This window comes from Mastacembelus armatus, chromosome 3 (genome assembly GCF_900324485.2).
Source record: "Mastacembelus armatus chromosome 3, fMasArm1.2, whole genome shotgun sequence".
Classification (NCBI taxonomy): Eukaryota; Metazoa; Chordata; class Actinopteri; order Synbranchiformes; family Mastacembelidae; genus Mastacembelus; species Mastacembelus armatus.
In genome coordinates, this window is record NC_046635.1 from 19,705,684 (window position 1) to 19,726,654 (window position 20,971).

At 38.4% G+C, this 20,971-nt stretch overlaps 2 protein-coding genes and 1 long non-coding RNA gene across 4 annotated transcripts in view; 2 read left to right on the top strand and 1 right to left on the bottom strand.

The window, feature by feature from the left end:
* Positions 1 to 6,543, top strand: part of trpm7 (transient receptor potential cation channel, subfamily M, member 7) — a 36,833-nt gene extending 30,290 nt beyond the window's left edge. For both annotated transcript variants that reach the window (XM_026293220.2, XM_026293221.2), the window contains exons 28-40: positions 76 to 172; positions 329 to 405; positions 525 to 562; positions 931 to 959; positions 1,368 to 1,421; positions 2,007 to 2,051; positions 2,275 to 2,340; positions 3,523 to 3,806; positions 3,932 to 4,014; positions 4,362 to 4,567; positions 4,811 to 4,862; positions 5,015 to 5,121; positions 5,323 to 6,543. In XM_026293220.2, the coding sequence (XP_026149005.1) occupies positions 76 to 172; positions 329 to 405; positions 525 to 562; positions 931 to 959; positions 1,368 to 1,421; positions 2,007 to 2,051; positions 2,275 to 2,340; positions 3,523 to 3,806; positions 3,932 to 4,014; positions 4,362 to 4,567; positions 4,811 to 4,862; positions 5,015 to 5,121; positions 5,323 to 5,435 (1,251 nt within the window). In that variant the 3' untranslated portion in view covers positions 5,436 to 6,543. The remainder of the gene's footprint in view (positions 1 to 75; positions 173 to 328; positions 406 to 524; positions 563 to 930; positions 960 to 1,367; positions 1,422 to 2,006; positions 2,052 to 2,274; positions 2,341 to 3,522; positions 3,807 to 3,931; positions 4,015 to 4,361; positions 4,568 to 4,810; positions 4,863 to 5,014; positions 5,122 to 5,322) is intronic.
* A 685-nt stretch (positions 6,544 to 7,228) lies between these two features.
* Positions 7,229 to 11,050, top strand: LOC113122388 (uncharacterized). Its single transcript, XR_003294856.1, has 4 exons — positions 7,229 to 7,382; positions 7,867 to 7,961; positions 8,794 to 8,870; positions 9,810 to 11,050. It is a non-coding gene; the product is annotated as an uncharacterized LOC113122388 (long non-coding RNA).
* A 3,817-nt stretch (positions 11,051 to 14,867) lies between these two features.
* Positions 14,868 to 18,791, bottom strand: bcl2l10 (BCL2 like 10). Its single transcript, XM_026294362.1, has 3 exons — positions 18,672 to 18,791; positions 17,378 to 17,842; positions 14,868 to 15,814 (listed from the first exon to the last, which is right to left on the bottom strand). Exons 2-3 carry the CDS (start codon positions 17,837 to 17,839, stop codon positions 15,692 to 15,694), a joined length of 585 nt encoding a protein of 194 aa, XP_026150147.1. The 5' UTR covers positions 17,840 to 17,842; positions 18,672 to 18,791; the 3' UTR covers positions 14,868 to 15,691.
* Positions 18,792 to 20,971: the final 2,180 nt, after the last annotated feature.

Sequence of the window (20,971 nt, forward strand, 5' to 3'; positions counted from 1 at the left end):
CTGATCAGATTAGAATTCATCAGTGTTTCAGAGTAATGGTTACCTTTTCACACCTTAGTCTGTTTTTGGCCACAGGCTCCACTTGAAGTTCACGGTCTTATCAGAGCAGTCAATTCTTATGCTGGCTTCACTGACCTTGACAGAAACCCAGCTTTTCTCCGTCCTGACTCCAGTAAGTTCACAGAGAAAGATCCTCTACAGGAAATCTTTGTGGTTATCTCAATGCACTGTAGCCCTGAAATTACCACATTTATCTGTCGACGTTTTTATGTTATAAAAGTTGAGTAATTGAGGTAACTCATGTTGATCGTTCGCTGTGTCTCGGTAGCTCTGACAAAGAAGGACCGGAGCCGAGTGTCAGCTGAAAACATCTTCGTACATGAGGATCCCAAGACTGCAGTACCGGTAACAAGTGTATTTATGTTTGTACTTTGTTTGTACAGTTTAAAAAACAATACTTTTTGTCTTTTTAAAATTTTTAATGTAGATTACTGTCATTGTTTAACATCGTGTTTTTCTACCAGGAAAGAGTTCAGGTCAGATCAGCCCAAGCCAGCAGCCTGTAAGTGTCTTCCTACTGGTTAACATTCTCTCTCTCTCACTCACTCACTCACTCACTCACTCACACACACACACACACACACACACACACACACACACACACACACACACACACACACAGATATAGATGACAGACCCTCTACATGTTTAAATTGACAAAGACTGATTATAGAAACAAGTCAGTGATTTAAGTTGAGATCTGGTGCTTTTTTTTCTCTCACCTGTTTAAAGGGGCAGGGCACTGTGGTCTAAATCCATTACACAAGTTAATGTGCAGATTTGTGATCTAGATTGTTGCTTTATGTATGTAAGGTAATCTTTGATGTTTTGTTAATGTCTTTCTGTTGTCTTTGTCTTCCTCTCTGTCAGGCGAGCCCCTGGAGAAGATCCATTAAATGGTAAGAAATGTAGTTTTACTGGACACTTTTCTTGTTTTTTTGTTTTGTTTTTTTTTTTTATGTTTAATGGAGAATTGTGGCTTTTAGCAACATCACTGTATTTTAGAAATCACAATGGAAGACACATCCTGGTACTTACAGAAAATTGTGGAGTTTTTAGGAGGTTCATCCAAGAAAAGAAAAGTTTCATAGAAGTTGGGGGTAGTAAGAAAATGTAATTACTAAGTTATGTCAGTATTTTCAGACATTTCATTTGATGATCATCTTGTAGTTGAACTCTGTCATAATTTATTTTAGAAACACTTTAACTTAAGTCTGTGGAAAATCGCAGTATGACCTCTGCTGTGTAATATTTCATGTATGTTTCTGAATTTACCTTACTGTGCTTTTCTTCTTCTTTGGTTACAGTTGCAGTTTCTCTCTACATGCCACGCCACAGCCACCTAGGAGCCAGAAAGGACTGTGAGTAATACACACTGACCAACCAAACAACACACCCATCTGTCAGGTTTTTATTGCCATGAAAACCTTCATTCCTAATTATGCTCACCTTTTTAATTTTCAAGCTTTTCAAGCTACATTCTAAATATTCACTGGTTCTAACCTGTCCACTTTTTTTCTTTTATATCTTTGTAAATTAAATATCCTTTGCTTTTTAACTGTTGGTTGTATCAAAGATATTTATAGTCAGTTTGGCTTGGGAGTAATTGACAATGAAAATAATTAGTTGCAGTCCTATTTCCAAACTATAAACTGATGATCGAGCTAGATTCATAGACACTATGGTGAGTACATGAACTTCATTGTTGGTTTTGGTCTTTGTGGAAAATTAACAACAACGTGGAAAATTTAGTGTTGAATCTTTTAGTATTAGGGCTGTTTCTGTTGTTGTGAAGTACAGTGACATCTGCTGGTGGATGACATTAGCTTGGGACATTTATGTTAAATTAATTTTGTCCAGTAATGACCACATTTATGTTTATTAAATGACGTCAAGAAATAAAAAAAGATTTCAAGATGTTTAAGGTTTCTTTGTTTTCTTTGTAGCTATTGGCTCCCCTTTCAAGCCCATGGAGAGCTACCAGTACTCAGGTGAGGCATGCACTCGTACACATGGACACCAGGGAGGAGACTGTAAAATAAAATTAATTAAAATAAGTGATTGTGTCATTTTTACTCCTTTACATCTGTTATAGAAACAAAGAACAATGAACATTCCCACAAAATACTGTTACTACTGTTCACTCCTCTGCTGCAGTTTTTTTTTTTTTTTTTTAACTTGTGTATTTATTTGTGTGCCCTTTTCCTCCTGTAGCTGTTGAACGTAACAACCTGATGAGACTGTCACAGAGTATCCCCTTCACCCCAGTACCCCCTAGAGGTAAGTCTAGCTCATTGTGCATATACAGATGTGTCAGGTCTGGTGAAAACATTGCAAACACTTAAGAAGCAACAGTGGGCGGTTGAAGAATGGGGAAGTATGCTTTCAGAGATGCGGTTTCTATATTGTTTTGCCTCCCACACTTGTAGTTGTGGTAACACCAATGCTACTGATGAACAATGCATCTTGTGTGTGCTGTAATGGAAGGTGTTACCAGTACTAGGTCCTGGTATTGCTCTTCGTGCAGCTTTCAGGCCACTGCTTTGGTTAAGTCTTGAATTAATTAGGAGACAACTTGAAAAGTGAAACCATACTGCCTTACAAAGGCAAATTGTAGTGACTACAGGCACAGTGAAGTTGAGGGAAAGGGTTTGAAGGATCTTTAACAAACTGCAGCAGATGTAAGATCTAATTACATGACTTTATGCTTTTTTTTTTTTTTTTTTTTTTTTTATCCCTGTTATTGCCTGAGACGTTAAATAAATCTTAATAATTAGATGTTTTCTGGATGATCTGAAGGGTACAGGGATAACATAGATACTACACATAATTTGGAGCAGTGACCTATTTTTATTTTTAAATAAAAATTACAAATGTAATCGCATTTTGCCCTTGCTGTTCATTCTGTACACAGATGGATGCGGAAGTACACAAGAAAACGGTTATTTGGTTAAATTTTCTGATGACACCGTGCGACTCTCTCTTCTCAGTGGATCAAAGTCAGACCATGGGAATGTATTGACATAGTTTTACACAGTTGTGTTCAATTTGTCAGCTTTGTTTCCGTTTTATAGTTTAGGTTAGCTTGAAAGGAGCTCATAACTTGTATTCACACTCCACATTAAATTAATAAGCCTCATGTGTAACTGCAATATAGGCATTCTTGAATGCTGCTTGATGCTCTGTCAGAACAGAAGTACTTGTGATATTACTATACTGGCATGTGTAGTTTTAGGTTAAATTAGACTATGTAGACAACCATGACAGAGACCACAACTCTGCAGGGCACAACTTTGCATGTAACCAGACTGTATGTCTAGCTTTCATGAAACTTTGAAACCATTACTGTGTGCCAATTTTACCACTGACAGGTAGTTAAAAACTGACTTGTCCAGTGTAACAAATGGAACAACAAATGGCCAACTGGGGATCACAGGGACCTTTGTGTCTGTGTTTCTTCAGGAGAGCCAGTGACAGTGTACCGTCTGGAGGAGAGCTCCCCCAACACTATCAACAACAGCATGTCTTCCTGGGCCCAGCGGGGCCTCTGTGCCAAAATAGAGTTCCTCAGCAAGGAGGAGATGGGTGGAGGACTCAGACGGGCCCTCAAGGTGCTCTGCACTTGGTCAGAGTATGACATCCTGAAACCAGGACACCTGTATATAGTCAAGTCTTTCCTTCCTGAGGTGGTCCAAACCTGGCAGAGCATCTACAAGGAAGACACTGTGCTGCACCTTTGTCTCAGGGTAGGAAGCAGAAATACACCACCCTCTCTTTGTCACTGTCACACTGCATTATAACAGTAGACATTACACTGATGTGAGACTTTATATAAAATCTATTTTACTGCTGTTTCCCTGTGTCACTGCAGGAAATTCAGCAACAAAGAGCTGCTCAGAAGCTGACATTTGCCTTCAACCAAGTCAGGCCAAAGACAATTCCTTATTCACCGAGGTAAGTGTGTATTCAAGAGTGTTTGCTGGACACAGACACAGAAGTTATTCTCACACACATACAGTATCATAAAATGTTTTCATACCTTATTTTCATATCTTCCATTTCCTTGTGGGATTATCAATGCTATGCACAGTCACATCACAGTTTGTTTAGCTCGTTGTTTGGCACAAGCAGGAAGGCATCTGCGTAGAGTCATTTTCATTTTATTCTACACATCCACCCACAAACCCAAAAACACCTCTCAGTCTCCTCAAATCTTTAGTCAACAGTGAAAGCTTGTTGGTAAAAAATTATGCAGTTTTATATTTTAAAATGTCCTTTCCTACGGACCATACCCTGCTCAGGTTCCTGGAGGTGTTTCTGCTCTACTGTCACTCTGCTGGACAGTGGTTTGCTATAGAAGAGTGTATCACTGGGGAGTTCAGGAAGTTCAACAACAACAATGGAGATGAGATCGTCCCCACCAACCTCCTGGAGGAAACCATGCTGGCCTTCAGCCACTGGACGTACGAGTACACCCGTGGAGAGCTGCTGGTGCTGGACCTGCAGGGTAAAATCTCTCCACACGTGATGCGACCCACATACCAACTCACTGAATCCTTTAATATACAGTCAAGGTCATATATAGTTGTTGCTGTGAGGTTCACATGGTGATGCAGTTCATCTGTTTCCCACATGAAAAGTGTGTTTTCTCTCCATTAAATACCTGTTCACTTAGCAGAGTCCTGTAGATGGATTTCCTATTTAATATCTTTGGTAATGAAGCTTGTGTGTTTGATGTGTGCCTCTGTAGGTGTGGGGGAGATTCTGACAGATCCATCAGTCATAAAAAGTGGTGAGAAGGGGTAAGTTCACTTTTTCCATTTCTCACACAGGTCAGTCACCTTTTTTGTGTATTTATTTAGCTTCCCTCAATTCAATATTGAGTACAGTTTCATTTTTACCAGCTACACATATCTAGTAATTTTGCTCTGAATCACATCTGTGACTGCTGCAGATCTTATGATATGATATTTGGACCTGCCAACCTGGGGGATGATGCCATTAGAAACTTCCGTGCAAAACACCACTGCAACTCCTGCTGTCGGAAACTCAAACTTCCTGGTGAGAGAAGTTTAGTTACAAATTACTGCTCGGTTGTGTTTAAGTACACAAAGTGTACAAGCTACTCTGCAGTAGCAGATTACCATCTATCAGCATTAAAGATTGGATCATATTAGTGTTTGCAGCTTTATTTGTGGCTTAGTTTGTAGCTTCATATTATAAAATACTAATCTGTAATGAACTTTTCATGTTGTTTGTCAGATTTGAAGAGGAACGACTACACACCAGACAAGCTGATATTCCCACAAGAAGATCCTCCCAACCCAGGGGGCAGTGTGAAGGAGTCCCGCCAATCAATGAGGCTGATGCTGTGATCAATTTAAAGTAAGAAACAATAAATGATGATAAAGCGACACTGTCCTGATGTGTTTTAGTCAAAGCCAGTAAGCAGAAAGGTGCACCCAGTCAACTGGAAGAATCATATCTGGGTTTCAGTGGAAGGCAGTGCTTGAAGACCGTCATCTCCTGTTCGCACCAAAATGTGTCCAACACATTTCAACCGTTATTTTACATTTGTGGGGGAATTTGAAATAGTTAATAATACACATTTATGAATATACAGTATATGTACATAGCCTATTATATGAACTGGATATATCAGTATGTTCAGAGGGTTTATTATTTATTATGAAGTTTGATATGTTGCCTTGTTTTAATAAAAAAAAAAAGAACATCTGCATTGTACACTTGATACAGCAGCTTCAAAGGGGACGCTCTGCTGTGATGCAGTCACTGCAGCAACCACATCATTTTTTATAAATGGATAAAGACCTTTATCACAACCTTTTGTTTCTTAATTCCTTAAAAAAATGTACATGAATTTGGAAATCTTGTAAAGTATGGGCAGATTGCAATGCAACTTTTACACAACAATGTATGTAATTTTATTGAAAGTGTGTCCACCAAAATATTGCTGATAGTTTTTATTGTTACAAAGGTACTATTGCTATATCTTTGTCATCATCTGTTGTATGAACAAATTACAATCTAGTGTATCTTATAGATACTGTTATTGGGCATGAGCTGAACAGATTGAAAATATTTTATTCAGGAGTACTGACAAACTTAAGGGTATATTACTGTAAACCTTTTGTACTGGATATCATTTTAAGCAAATAAAATGTTAAAAAGCTTTGGCAACAAGTGGTTTGGCACAATCACTGTTACATTTTATGGTATTCAGATTAAAATGAAACGAAAGATGAAATGGAAATGGCTGTTGCTTATTAACAATAGCCTATCTAAGAATCACTTTTGTAAGATTTTAGATTCTTTTTAATTTGTTTTTTTTAGCTAAAATAATTCATCAGTTGATTGTCGGAATTTCAATTTTGTCATTTTAAAGGATTTGATGTTGAATATTGTTATAGATGATAGTAAAAATCCATGTTTTAAACTTTAATAAATCAGCTGTGCTTTAACATATATGTACAAAACAGTTACAATGATGCCTTTTTTAGCTCCTGATAAAATGTTGCTGTCAGTATTAAGGTGTGTGTCTATACTAGCCGTTGTTTTCATGCATGCAATTTTAGAAGGTTCTTTTTAATGCCAGTGCTGAGAAAATTTTCATTCAAAATTGTTGCCTGAGGCTTGAGTTTGCCATCAGCAGAGCAGTGACATTCTGCAGCCATGAAGGCTGGTAAATTCTTCAGTATACACGGAAGGAGAGGTGAGTCTGGTTTCTGAAAGGAAGCCTCGGATTCCTCGGCTGTCATTTGAATCCGCACACAGTAGCCTCCATTCATCTGCCTGTAACCCAGCTGATAAACTGCTCACCTATGCACCTGTGTGATATGTTTGTTGACCATAAGACACTGGGCTGATTATCTCACTTCTCTAAAAGTAGAAATGTAAGGGGTGTCAGTGAAAGGTCAGCAGCAGGGATGTAATGCACAATAAATCTTGTCACAGTGTCACTTGGGGAGGTTATGAGTTTAACCTGAGTTGCTCTGCTCTGCAATTTTTTTTTTTCTTTCACTGTAATTTGTTTTTATATTCACTTACATCAAATACCAAACAACAGCAGAGATATAAACTTCAACTCTACTTTATACTCAGACAATATTGTTGTTCAAATAATCACTTTAAATTTAATTATGAGCTATAACCTTGACAGACATATCTTCCCTCCTACTGGGAGTGGTTTTTGAAATAGAGAAGTATAGCCTGTCTCTACATTTTAACCAGGTCAGTTTCTCGCTGAAAGTTGCCTATACAGGCTTATGCAAAACCATGGCTGAAGTTACCATTGAATATTGGTAAGTCTTTCACTTTGCTCATCACTCTGTGCTGACTGGTCCAGCAGTTAATACAGAATGCATTATACTCGTGCATTCATGAATCTTGGTGGTTTAGACGAATAGGTCTAAGTGGGGGGAAAAAAAAAACATCAGTCCTGAGGCGACTGGTGGTAAATAAATAAATAAATATATACGTGTTTCACTTTGTAGCATTTCCTCTCTTTATGCATTTGACTTAACAGCTTTAACTTTAACTTCCCAGTTAAAGACACACTATGTTTCTGAAGAAGCTGAAGAACCAGGCAGAATTCAATTTGTATAGACTTACTATTTATTATAATTCATTATATTTATCTTGACTAAAAACTTTGACATACTCTCTACATGGAAATTAAATCAAATTCAAATAAATACCAATAAATGCATTAACTATTTCTAAAATTAATTGAGCCAATTAGTAGGTCTGTTAATAAATGTTCCTTCAAATTATTTTATTTTATAGCAAAGAATGAAGTTATGCATACCGCTACCAGGAACTGGCCGGTACCGTCAGGCAGGTCCCTGGTGTGCGGGTGACAGGGGTCAAAGGGAGACCAGGTAAGCTTTTTTTAATTTCCTTATCCATATAGTTATCTGTGGAGGCACATTTCTGTCGAGAAAAGAGAAAGACAAAATGACCAGAATGAGAAAAGTACTGCAAATACTCAAGGCAAATTAGAAATCACTGACTTTTACTTACTTTTAAAGACAGACTGAAGTTTGTCATGAAAAGCATAAAGCACTCTTATGTGAAATGCATGCAGTAGCCTACATCTGCAAAACACTAGATACTGCAAATTTCCCTGCATTCCTGCTTTTGTATGACAGCTACAGGTATTAACTCAGTAGAAATGAAAGAATTTCTACATAATATTACACTCGATATTGGTAAGGATCAATCTACAGTGTGAGCATATATTGATTTGTGTATATGGAATTAATTAAATTCATTCTTTCTCTCTGTCAGCCTCCCTCCCTATGCAGCTCTTATCATTACAGCACACTGGCACCTGTAGCTTACAACCATATTGCCTATTTTAGAAGTCAGCTCTTATTTGGACACTGTGTTTGAGTCAGAAATACCTTTTTGTAATCCTGTCATACACATCCTGTCTCATTTCTGTGTTATATCTCTCTATATCAGCCAACATTACAACCAACACTTGTTAAATATTCAGATGCATAATTTGTGATATTCAAAAAATATAAATTGCCACTGGGAGTCTGAAACTGCTTGATCGCACACTCACTCGTTGATTATCAGCAGGCTGTCGATTGTCCACAAGACGGAGCTGTTCAGTTGTTTTCCCACACACCAGCTGTTTCTTGTCTTTTTTTTTTTTTTTTTTTTTTTTTTAAACAAATTTGCTGTCTCATTTCACTCCGACAGACAGTTTCGAGGTGTCAGTAAATGGTCAGCTGATCTATTCCAAGCTTCAGACAGGATCATTTCCTGACACTAAACAGGTTAGTGTGGTTTTTTTTTGTCAACTATGGTTTTTTTTTTTTTAATGGACCTATTATTTACAGTGTGACATAAAAGGTAACTGATAATATCATTTTAACTGATTGCAGATTATTTGGTTATAAACGCAACTTTTTATGTTTTAGTGGTCTTCAACAACAAAGCCAACTACTTTCATATTATGATAATTAACTGTTCCAGTTCACTGGGTGCACATATCTGCTGAAATTAGTTGTGTGTCATGGAAACGTTTACTTCTCACATAACATTTCTTTCTTTTTTTTTTTTTTTTAATCTAGAGCACAAAGTGCTAAGCCAACACTTTCCATGAGACAAGTTGGTTGAATGTGATCTTAGCAGTGCATCACATTAGTTGTGACGAACCTGTGGTTTCGATGCCACAGCCACATGTGTGACATGAACCCAACATTTACAGTACTTGACTTTCTGTTTTGTTATTAGTTAGAGTGTCTTGTCATTTCATGCAGAACAATATACAGGAAGTACCAGGTTTTAGTCTCTTTGGCCATATTCATATTCATATTACTTCGCTGGGTGTGTATAAATTATGCTGCAGGAAAAGTCAAAACATCACAGAGTGAATACAGTTATTCATCCTGAGGGGAAATTCTAAACCAAATTTACTGGAAATCCATCCTGCAGTATTTTATACTCAAAACCACAAATGTCAGTCAATCTGATGCTGGTAGTGGAAGTGGAAAGTCCAGGAGTTTCTTAAGTCATTTAGACACATCCTCTTGCAACTTAGTCAAAGGTTGATGAGCTATTTTAATCTGGAATGAAGTGGTGCTGTAACCAACACTGCTCTCCTGCTTTTGCCTCTCAACGTGGCTAACAGTAAAGTCAGCAAATTATAAAAGTAGAAACAAACTGTTCTACATATAAAACAGTACTGATTGCTTTGTATTCTGTGTGACCAGGTGGTAGAAACTGTGAAGAAGATGGTTCATGGAGAAGAAACAGAGAACACTCCAATGAATCAGAAGAACCAATGTCATCTCCAGTAGAGGATGGAGGATAAAATAACAACTGAATTGAAGACTAAAATGAAATCAAACATTAAAATATTGCAAATTTTCATTGTCGGTTAATATCAAAGTATTCAAGTCTTAATATTTAGACCAGACTATATATAACTTTTACTTTGAATATAAAGATGACAAGATGATGAGAGCAACTTTTAGCTGCCAGGCACTGATCTGCACTTCTGTTTATGAATGTATACTCTTAAAAAGTGTTGTGTGTACATGATGGTAGTCTAGAAGCTTTTCAGCCAACTGGAGGCTGAAGTACTGCTCTCATCAAGTCTGTCTGGCATGTACTCATATATAAAATGTCTCAAAAACTGCAGGAATAGAGTAAATGTAAAATGGCCATAATTGAGCGGCTTTCTGCTCTGTCAACAAAACATCTTACTGCTTAATCCATACAAAAAGAACAATGTCAAGGCAAAAATTCTGCAGTTTTACCGCAGTTCACCACTGATCCAGGTAAAAAAAAAACAACACAAACCTTCCTGTAAAATGGTGAATTGTACTTTTTACACTTTTAGTACAGATTAAACTAATGAGCTCTTTTATTCTTATTTTTTCTTTATTCATACCTGCCAGACATGCTTTACTTTTCACGCATTCACATTGATCGTTACATGTGTGGGGTCGGTTTGCCCATCAGCGATGGACAAATATATCACATGCAAAAAATATATGTAGTCTGACGTTTGAACATATATGGAAGAAAAAACTGGAAAGGTTTAGCAGAAATGTGGTGAAATATGAATTATATTCTCTGCTGATTCACACAGTGCCGAGTTGTTCTGGTGGAGCAGGTTATGCACGCAAGTATTTAGTCAAATGTCTCTGTGCAGGTTATCAGTACTGGATGTGTGTCTGACAGACTGATATAATCATTCAGCTCCACAGAGGTCAGAAAAGCCAGTGAATCAGTCAGACTTCCTGAACTGTTCCCGCTCACTCTGTTTCCTACAGATAAAACAATCTGAAAAATCATGACAGGATGAAAATACATAGCTTCCTGTTTTAGTTATTTAATATAACGTTGATATCATAGTTTGATGTACTTCATGCCATAGATTTTGGTTGGATAACTCCCTCTGAAATGCAATGAAGTAGAACTGACTTGATTAAACGCAGTTACCTCCCTTGTCAAGTGTGAAGCATTTGTTTTTGTTTTTTTACATGAAATTTGATTATTTTCAAGGGTTATGACTAACATGCTGCATCTTCTCACATTTCCTCTGCCCTGACCTGTTGGTCCTTTGTCAGATTAATGAAACGCTAATGTGGCATAAGCTGCATGTCTGGCCCTAAAAAAAAATAATAATAAAAATAATGTGGCACCCAGACATACTGATCCCTGATAAGCAGCTGCTGTGTGTCCTGCATATCATCATTTTCAGCTGTGGATTAATATACAGTTGCTGCTCTGGTCGGCATTTCTGGCAGCACAACTGTGTTTGTGGGATGGACTCAAAATCAACCACCCTGCCACTGTTCATCATAAAAAAAATGACATCAGATGAGCTCTGAAGCACAGAGAATTAAGATACAGGGTCAATGCATTTTTCATGAGATTTGTTGACAAAAATATCAAATGGACAGACATTCGTTAAACTGAGGGCTGAAACAATGATATATGGTGGCTTTAAACCCATTACAGCAGTATCCAGGTAAGCTGTGTACCATATAATCTATATGAAAAACAGATAATGCTGATAACAAGAGATGTGCCTGCTGTTTGCGATGCTCTGCTGAGGTTCCGCTGTAAAGTAAAAACACCATCAACAGGAAACACAGATACCCACATCAGAGGCAATCATGATTCTCTGTATCACAAACAGTGTGAAAGGCACACAATGTGTTGTGACCATAATGGAGAAACACTAGTTTGTTTTTTTTTAAGTGCCATCTGTTGAACCACATTTATTAACCATTATTTCTTCTGTATGATCTAATATGCCGTTATACACTGCAATTTTGAAGAACAAAAAAATGTAAAATGAAAACATTCACTGTGCTATGCCAAAGGAAAAAAAAAACCCGTGAATACCTCTTTGACCAGGTCACCTGATGAACACCATGCATTGTATAGTAGTAATACTGCAGAAACAGAAAGTGGAACTACTGAATCCCAATCAACACGGCATTTTTTTTTTTTTATTATCAAACTGATCACATGTGACTCTTGTACTTTACTTAGCGATCTGCTTCAGCTTGCCAGTTGCAAGGAAACTGAAGCACCTCTCCTGCAGGAATTCTGGGGCTGCTCCACCCTGGGAAAGACTCACAGCAACAATTTCACCTGTGACTGTGACAAAACAGGGAAATATCTGGTTACTTAAGAAGAACTGTTTTCTTCAATTTTGCTTAAGAGGTAAACACAATGACATATTTTAACCACAATTAAATTGACAAAGCTCCCCATCTCCTGGTGTGTGCAGCCAGAGTTCTGGCTCTGTTCCTGATGGGATGGTGTCTGGGTCAGCATATGAACTGTGTGGCTTATTTACCCAGTCAATGCTCTGGACCTGAACTTGTTGCTGTGGATGCACATCCTAATGCAGTAAAGGGGACAAAGGCCTGCACTGCAGATGCCAAGTCCCAGCTAACAGGCAGTTGTCACGTAACAATTTATTCTTTCATTTAGTCTTCCACTGGTGTGTAAAATGAATATGCTTCTTGTCTGGTTAGCAGAGCATGGGTGCAACATGTGGAGATGTTACAAATAATGTCCAGAAGTGCTGCCATATTGACATCTGTCAGCCATGTGTGAATCACCTGCTGGTGGCTCATAGGCTCATAGCCCGCCCCCACATAAAACTGCATCAGTATTAAAAAAAAAAAAAACAAACAAACCTGAGAGGAAAAAAATTTGAACATGGTCTAGAGACAGAGGGTTGTGCTTGGAAACATATGGGTTATTTTAAGAATAACAGCAGAAATTATTGTAAAATTTGTTTGGGTTCCATCGCATATTGAAGTGGAGGGAAATGGTTAGCACTGTTGCTTCAGAGCAAGGTCCTAAAATTTAGACTTTCCTTTTTGACAAAGCTTTTAGTTAGGGCTGGCTCAGGTGACCTGGAAGCATCCCTTAACAGTTATGCTGCTATAGGCTATAGACTGGCCGAGGACTCTCCATCGGTGCTCTGAGGTGCCCTCCCTTACCATACCCTCCTCTAGAGGGAAAGAGTACATACCTCACATGTATATGTCACCATTGAATGTCACTAACTTTGTGCTCTCTCTCACTGTACCTTCTGCAGGTGTCACTGGTCCTGGAGCTGTATACTGCTGATGTGCAGTTACTGGCCCCACCAACTTGCAGTGTCTTTTTAGTATCGTCGTTCTTTTCTCTCTCCTCTCCTCTCTCATCCACTCACCCCAACCGGTCGAAGCAGATGGCTGCCCAAACTGAGCCTGGTTCTGCTGGAGGTTTCTTCCATTAAAGTGAGTTTTTCCTCTCCACTGCTGCCACGTGGTGCTCATAAGAGTTTTTTTTTTTTAATAAAGTCCCTTGAGATGATTCTATTGTGATTTGGTGCCATGCAAATAAATTGATGTCAGTTCATTTCAGTGAGAAAAAGCAGGCTCTATGGAACAGAGGGTGGAGGTACTGGTAAACATGCAGCTGGTAGGTGTGAATTCTGTAATGAGTATGTCATAGTGGGACATGCTATTCAATCATCAGTTTCAGCAAGAAACATTAGTACTTAAAGGGAAACTGGTAAAAGAGCGCAACACTATGTAACTTTTGCTCATGGTTCCCCACATCTGGTTGAGAAGCAGTTGTCTGTTACCAGTGTCGTAAGTACTGTTGCTGTATAAGCTTCCCCGTGGGCAGCGCAGTACACATCAATTCATTGACTAAGCTGAGAACGTAAGCCTGTCTGATATCGATCCATGTTCGGGCCCGTGTCCGATCACTCTCTCCTTCCTTCACTTTCTCTGACAAAACCCTCTTTGGTTTCTTTGCTCGCTCTGGCACAGCGTTGGATTTAAAAATCACATTAGATCATTTCATCTTGCTGTTGGAAAACTCCACCCAAGCTACGAGTAAAATGTGACATATGCCATAAAGCAGGTCGCACTCTTCTGCTTGAAGCACATGGGGGGGCTGAGTGATCCTACCTAAACGCAAAAGTTACTTTACTATGCTGTTACATAGCTCAGGCTGCAGCAGCAATAATTTTAGAGACATAAGATTGAAAAACTACATAGTGTTGCTTTAACTTAAACACATTTTACAACTTAATTCAGGGCATGTGGGATTTAGGGCATTATTTACATTGTTAGGGTAAACAACTGGATTTAATAAATAAAAAGTTAAAGAACCTGAATGAAAGGCATGTAAAAACTTCAAAATGACCAAATAATACTAATCAGCTGTTCCATACAAAACTAGAGGTTAAAAAAAAAAATTACGTGAGCGTGACTGGTTGCAATTTGTAGTTTTCTTTTAAACCTGATTTATATTTACAGAATTACTTGTCTAGCTTATGTTTTTAGGTTTACATTTACTGATTTGCTTTTGTCATATTGATGCAAGCCTCTTTACAGATATACTTGTGTGTATAAACCACCTGGTTACAGATCAGGCACTACATCAGAGGTATTGGCACAGGGTGTGCGTGTTTTGGTTATGATGGGTGTGTGTCTGTAGATCGTGCTGACTTTATTGTGTAAACATTTGTTACAGCAAGAAAAGCTAATATGATTTGACAGTATAAGTATTGTTTTTTTAAACTAAGGCCTTTTTTATTCCCTGAAATTAGAAGTGACACCATTTCTAACTCAGCAGCTACTTATGGAGACTATCAGAGCAGCACAGAGATATTACAGCTATATGTGAAGGGAAGGAGAAACATTCCTGCATATGCATAGACATTTAGAGGAAAAAGTTGTAATGGTGAAATCACAATGCTGAAAACACAACAGGCTTCAATACACTCAGTCACAAACTGATTGTTTCTCTTTTTATTACAAAAACAGTGACAAATAAATAAAAACAAAACAATGTAAAAATATAATGTTTAAAAGATCTGTCATGGGTAATCCAGAGCGATGGGTTGTTCTAATAGCAAGTTTAATGTCAGATTGGTCCCTGGTTTAATAGATTGAAAGAAGCAACATTTCACACATATAGCACCGTTGTGCAGCCAAGAAGGCTGCATTCAAACAGCTCTGTTGACCCAGTAAGTCACACATTTCACTTAAATGTAAGACAGACTTAAACAACAAAACAAATCAGCATTGGATTGGGGGCCACTACTTACAGGTTCATTTCATATAAATATAATATATTAATTTATACATTGTACACTAGAATGGCTCTATACCACATACACAACTCAGTTAAACACATGAATAAAAGGCAGCTGAAAACCAAAAGGTGTGGTGGATTTAAAACTTAAGCTTTCGTTTTAAGCTGCAAATTTGTCAATGCGATCTTTGAAAGCAGGGTGATTCTGTGCAGAAACCTGTAATTCAGCAAGTTATCTTGTCTAAGACATGCAAACTGATGTCACTTACTCCATAATTTATCAAGGCATTGGGATCATTTGTACAATCTTAAGGAGCAAGCGACAAAATGTCAGTATTAATGTGTGTGGGGCTGGTATGGGTATGTGCAAACATTCAGTTGACGACTTGAGATCACGACCCTGAAGTTACTACAATTGAAGCATGCTCTGCAGCATAAATGTTAAAATTCAAATGTCTACCTAATTGTGCGAAAGGAAATGAGAACATGGCTGAGGATCTGTTAAAAATGTAGAGGGCTGATTCTAACGCACCAGAAGGAAGGTGAGTCCAGCAAGACCCACTCCAGCAGCAGCAAACAGCGCTGTCTTCATGGATGAGTCGTGGCTGACCTCTCTGGCGCTGTGGGAGAACTTGCAGAACCCTTCCTACAGGAGGGAAGAAAAAAAAAAAAAATAGACAAGAAATAGTTAAGATATGACCATAAAACATTGTTTTAATAGCAAGACAATATTTATCTTTCACTTTCCACCTAATATTGTGGATTTTAGAAAATAAATAAGCACTACCAGTCAAAATTAATTACAACTAGCCTGAAATGCCTGACTTCCAACAGAGGATTAGCTGATAGAAATTACACTACATATTTTGGAAAATATGCCACAGGCACTGACAACCTTGTGTTTTTCTTGGAAAAACTTTGCATGCAGAGGGTGCAGCTGATATCATTAACTTTTGTCAGTACAGCAGCACTTCAAAGTGAAAAAGATCAATAATACTGACAAAGTGCCAACCTCTCTGTATAGAGATACTGTGCCAGTTTTAATAGATATTATCCTGAAACTGCTGATGAAATTACTCAAATTTAAATGACCATAAAACCTGGAGGGAGGGAGGGAGGGAGAGGGGGGGGAGAGAGAGAGAGAGAGAGAGAGAGAGAGAGAGAGAGAGAGAGAGAGAGAATCCTTCACTCCAGGAGCCCTGTTTTCTCCATCATGTTTTTAGACTGAAGCCATACATTCGACCAGTAAGTGCACCTGCTCTCAGCTCCAGGTGTCCTCGCTGCCTGACAGCTGCTTGTTTTTCTAGTCATACCAGACTAACTCTCAATATGTTTAATGCCAAATTCAACACACTGAAGCTTTGACTGTTACTACAAAGTCCATCTGGCTGAGCTGGTTACGTGTCTGTTGAAACCAGCTGCCAGCTGAATAAAAGAGGTGTGTGGGTGTGTGTGTGCGCGCGCGCGTGCATCCGTGCATGTGTCTCTGTTTGGAAGGGGGCCAGGGCAAGCCCATTCACAAAAGCAGACATTCAACTGCAGTTGTGTTCCTTTTGGTCAGGCTTTTGTGAGTTTCAACAATCCAGTCTGTCGTATCTTTAAGATTTTCCAGTAAATATGCCACACCAAGCACATTTAAAATGATCTTTGTCCTTTTGATTTCCAGGGGCCAGACAAGCCAATTCAATATTACCTGACAACACAGATCCTGTGTAACCCCTCACATAAAATATCTAAACCCCAGCATGTTTTGATCATAGGCCTGAACTGACACCATTGAGGTTTATCTTGTAGCACACATTCCTCAGAATCTGCCCTATTGCTACTCCACAATTCCTATAATCACTGCAGCCACATGAGAAGTCTGAATGCACGCCTTGTTGGCAAACTATAAAAGTAAAAAAAAAAAAAAAAAAAAAAAGGCTGCATCCAAACTAAGCCCTGGCTATATTTTGAGCCACGTTTCACACAATGATCTGCATATACACCCTCAAGCAGGAAGCAAACGTGATATCAAACTCGGTGGTTTCCAAACCCAGTAGCTTAAAAAAACTTTCACTTTTATGTTTTACTAGATTTCTTTTTCTTTACTGTAAACACAGCCTGGGCAAGATCAGATCAAAATACCTGTCTTATCTACAGTTTGTAATGACTCGATCAGATCAGATTCACCTGTATGATTTTGGGATTTGAAGCTATTATGACTTACCCATCCGTCATTCTCTTGCAGCCAGTCTTTCTTCTCCTCTCCCAGGTAATCAGCTATGGTCTCTGCCAGTCCCCTGCAGCTCTCAGGCCCCTGTCCCAATTCCTGCCCCTTTCCAGAGTCCAGCCCTGGCTTCATGCCCTTCTGCTCCATCAGCTGTCTGGACAGCACCCCAGTAAAGGTGAAAAGGGAAACAACCCTCCCCCAGTTCAAGTGTCCATCTGCCACCAGCTCCTCTATAACCTTCCTGAGGCTGGAGCAGGGGTCCGGCCCGCACTGCTTCAGGAAAGTCTGAGTGAGGGAGTGGAAGCGAGCCTGGTGCTGCCTCTCCATTTTCTGGGCCAGACATCTCATGGCAGCAGCTGACTCGCTGGGAGGTGGAGGGACTGACTGTGGGCTTGTGCAGCACAGGGACAGGTAATCCTCTGCCAGAGCCAGGGTCTCTTTCCACAGCCCACACGACATTTTCTACCAGGTAGAAAAAACAAAATACAATTCACTTAATAAAATATTAAGAATGCTTAAGAATCAAGTTACTGTACTGCATTAACAACAAAACAACAGGACAAGCCTGGAACAAAGGTAACCAAGGTCTGCAAATAAAAATAACTTGAATACATAATTTCTGCTATTTATTAAACACTGTATGTTTAAAAAGCTCCCTAAAGTACTGCTGCTGGCTCACTTACAGTTGAGTAACTAGTGCTAACCCAATCAGCACCACATAAAAGTCACACAAAAGGACCTATAAGCATTTACTATGACTATGAATAATAGTATCAGAAACAGGGAGCAATTTCAGGGTTTTTCATTGTAAGACACAACAGCAGGTTATTTATGAGTAGCTGCAGAGTTTTAGTGTCAAAATCAACAACTTGACGAGGTTTTTTTATCGTCGTTAATAGCTAAATTTAGCTAGCAACGTTAGCAGTAAGGTTAGCATTATGAAAGGCAATGACAGCTCCAGTTAGCGCCAGATGAAGAAGGCAAATTGCAGCTAATGGGACCGATTCAGACAACAAACACATCAACACAGCTCTGTAGTATGAAGCCAGCGGGTCCTTTAGCTGCTTACTGGCGGCTTTAGGTTAGCCGCTAATGTCAACTCATCTGTCACCGGAGTAATGGAGGACACAAAGGACCAACACTCGCAGGCTCCGCTAACCGAGCCAAAAACCCTGAGTAAACCGCTTACACAAACACATACCCGTGGCTAGGGTTTTCTATTCTCCAACCCCACGAGCGAATAAACCCGTAAAATTCATATTTCCGAAGCGTTAAAAGAACAAAAGCTTACCCTCCCAGTGATATCAGACTGCTCTCTGCGCGGACAGACGGCGGAAGGAGAACCTCGAAGCGATCATCGCTTCCCTTCAGCGGCTGCACCTTTATCTGTCCCCGCCTCCGTAAATCCTGACGAGCTAAAAAAAAAAACAAAAAACCCCAAAAAAGTCCCAATACCACACTTTCATCTTTCATCCCACCCACCTATTATTATTTTTGTAACTACTGTCACTGTTCGGGTTTGGAAAGAAAAAGTATTAGGCCTAGGTAGAAAGAAAATACAATACATGGTATTTGTGGGTTTATATGTTTGACAATTCATTTAGATCCACTGTACAGTTAAACTGCAAGCTCAGCCTATATTAGTACCAATATAAATCCTCAAATCCATTAGGAAATAATCAAATGAAAAATTACAGCTGAAACAGTTGGTCGATTCATGTAAATATTTGCTGGTTTGGTCAGCTTTCTGATATATATGATAATAATAATAATAAAGAGACCAGGCCATCTCAGGATTATGGACTATTTTCTGTGGAAGTATATCGAAGCCAAAAAGTTTTGAGAGGCAAAAAAAAAAAAAACAATTTCGGGAGCTACTCAGTTTATTATTATTTGAGAGCGATGCATGGGTTTGTAAGAGAAGACACTGTTTTGCCTGCGCAATAAAACACCACAGTCTGCGAGGGGTTAAAGTCAGAACTTTTGGCTTTTGATATACTTCCATAAGTGGTCAGGCGATTTCATGACAGGATATCACATGGCCTTTTTCACAGTTTCGTGGCATCTACCAACCAAAATATTAATAGACTGCTAAAGAAAAATAATCTGCAAATTAATTTATAAACAATATAACCATTAGTTGAAGCCCTGTTGCACAGATTGGGTAAACAAATATTGTGGTATGGATCTTTACCACTATCTCTTAAATATTACAGTAAACATATTTAACAGAGTCTAACACTTTTTGCTTATTTCTTTTTGTAGTAGTTTTGTATTGCTGCAGTCACAGCTCTCACTATTTTATAACTGTAGTTACTAGTTATTGTTTGGAATCGGACAGATCAAACAAAATACAGTATAATCATTCAACTTTATTGATCCTCAGTAGGTTCATAAGCTATCCTGCAGCAAGTAAAGCAATTGTAATTACATGCATATATGTGTTATATATATAATATATATGTTAATATTAGCGCCACCATTACCAGCTGCAACATGACCAATATATGACCCAATACTATAAAACACATTAATGTAAGATGTGCCACTGCGCAAGCTACTTTTACCCTTGGTACTTGACGTATATTTGGCTGCTAATACTTTTGTACTTTTACTAAAAAAAAGTAGAAAATGCAGACTTTTACTTGTAAATGAGTATTATTACATTTATACTTTTATTTAAGTAAAGGATCTCAATATTTATTACAGCTGTGTATATGAGTAAACATATAGAGATGGCTGTCTTCACAAACTAACAAACTAAATCTAGGTTTCACAGGTGTGACCATGTTTCACCACAGTTCTAAAAAAAAGATGTGATCAAGCCTACTCTCACTTTCACACAATTGACGCCAATTTGACACCACAATCTGTAAACTACTAAAATGATCCAGTCAATAGAAATAAGGAAGTGAAATTTTCTTTTTTTTTTTTGTAATTGAGACTCGTAGTGGTGATAGCAAATGGATCCTGAAGTTCTGTTGATATGTTTGGGTACTTTTATGTAATATCCCTGTGTGTTTGATTCTTCTGCCCCTTCTCTCCTTATCTCTTTCCCTGCTCTGTCTTTCTGTTTGTCTTTTTTTTTCCCTCGGGTTGTTTCCCTTGGGGAGTTTCCCTTTTTATATTCCAGAAAACCCTTAAGGTTAATGTTAGAATAAAATAAAATAAATAAAAACTAGAAAAGAAAGATGTGTCCACAAATCACTCATCTAGAAGCTTTTCCTCTACACTTATTTTTCTAGTTATATTTATTTTTTATTTACGCAAATATTGTGAAAGCCAAACTTGACAAAGCCACTGTACCTGAGGCAAATTCCTAGTATGTGAAAACATATTTCGCTATAAAGACGAGTCTGATTCTGAAATCCCCAGGTGACATATTGTGATGCTGCGATGAGATGCTGGGAAACACTCATTTGATTATTTGAAACTCTCAGAGAAGAGTTTCAGAGAAGCTCACACAAATATTCTTCAAATCTCAGCACGTGTTTCATCGCCATAACACTGAAGGGAACAAAGACGCTTTCAGTCACACACAACCTCCTGTATGTTTAGGAGCTGTAATGATATAAAAGAGTTCAACGAAAT

Excerpts from the sequence above, each read along its gene's own strand:
- bcl2l10 (XM_026294362.1), bottom strand. The coding sequence starts at position 17,839 with ATGTCGTGTGGGCTGTGGAAAGAGACCCTGGCTCTGGCAGAGGATTAC. Across the intron at positions 15,815-17,377 it reads TGCAAGAGAATGACGGATGG|GAAGGGTTCTGCAAGTTCTC; the intron begins GTAAGTCATAAT and ends TCCCTCCTGTAG.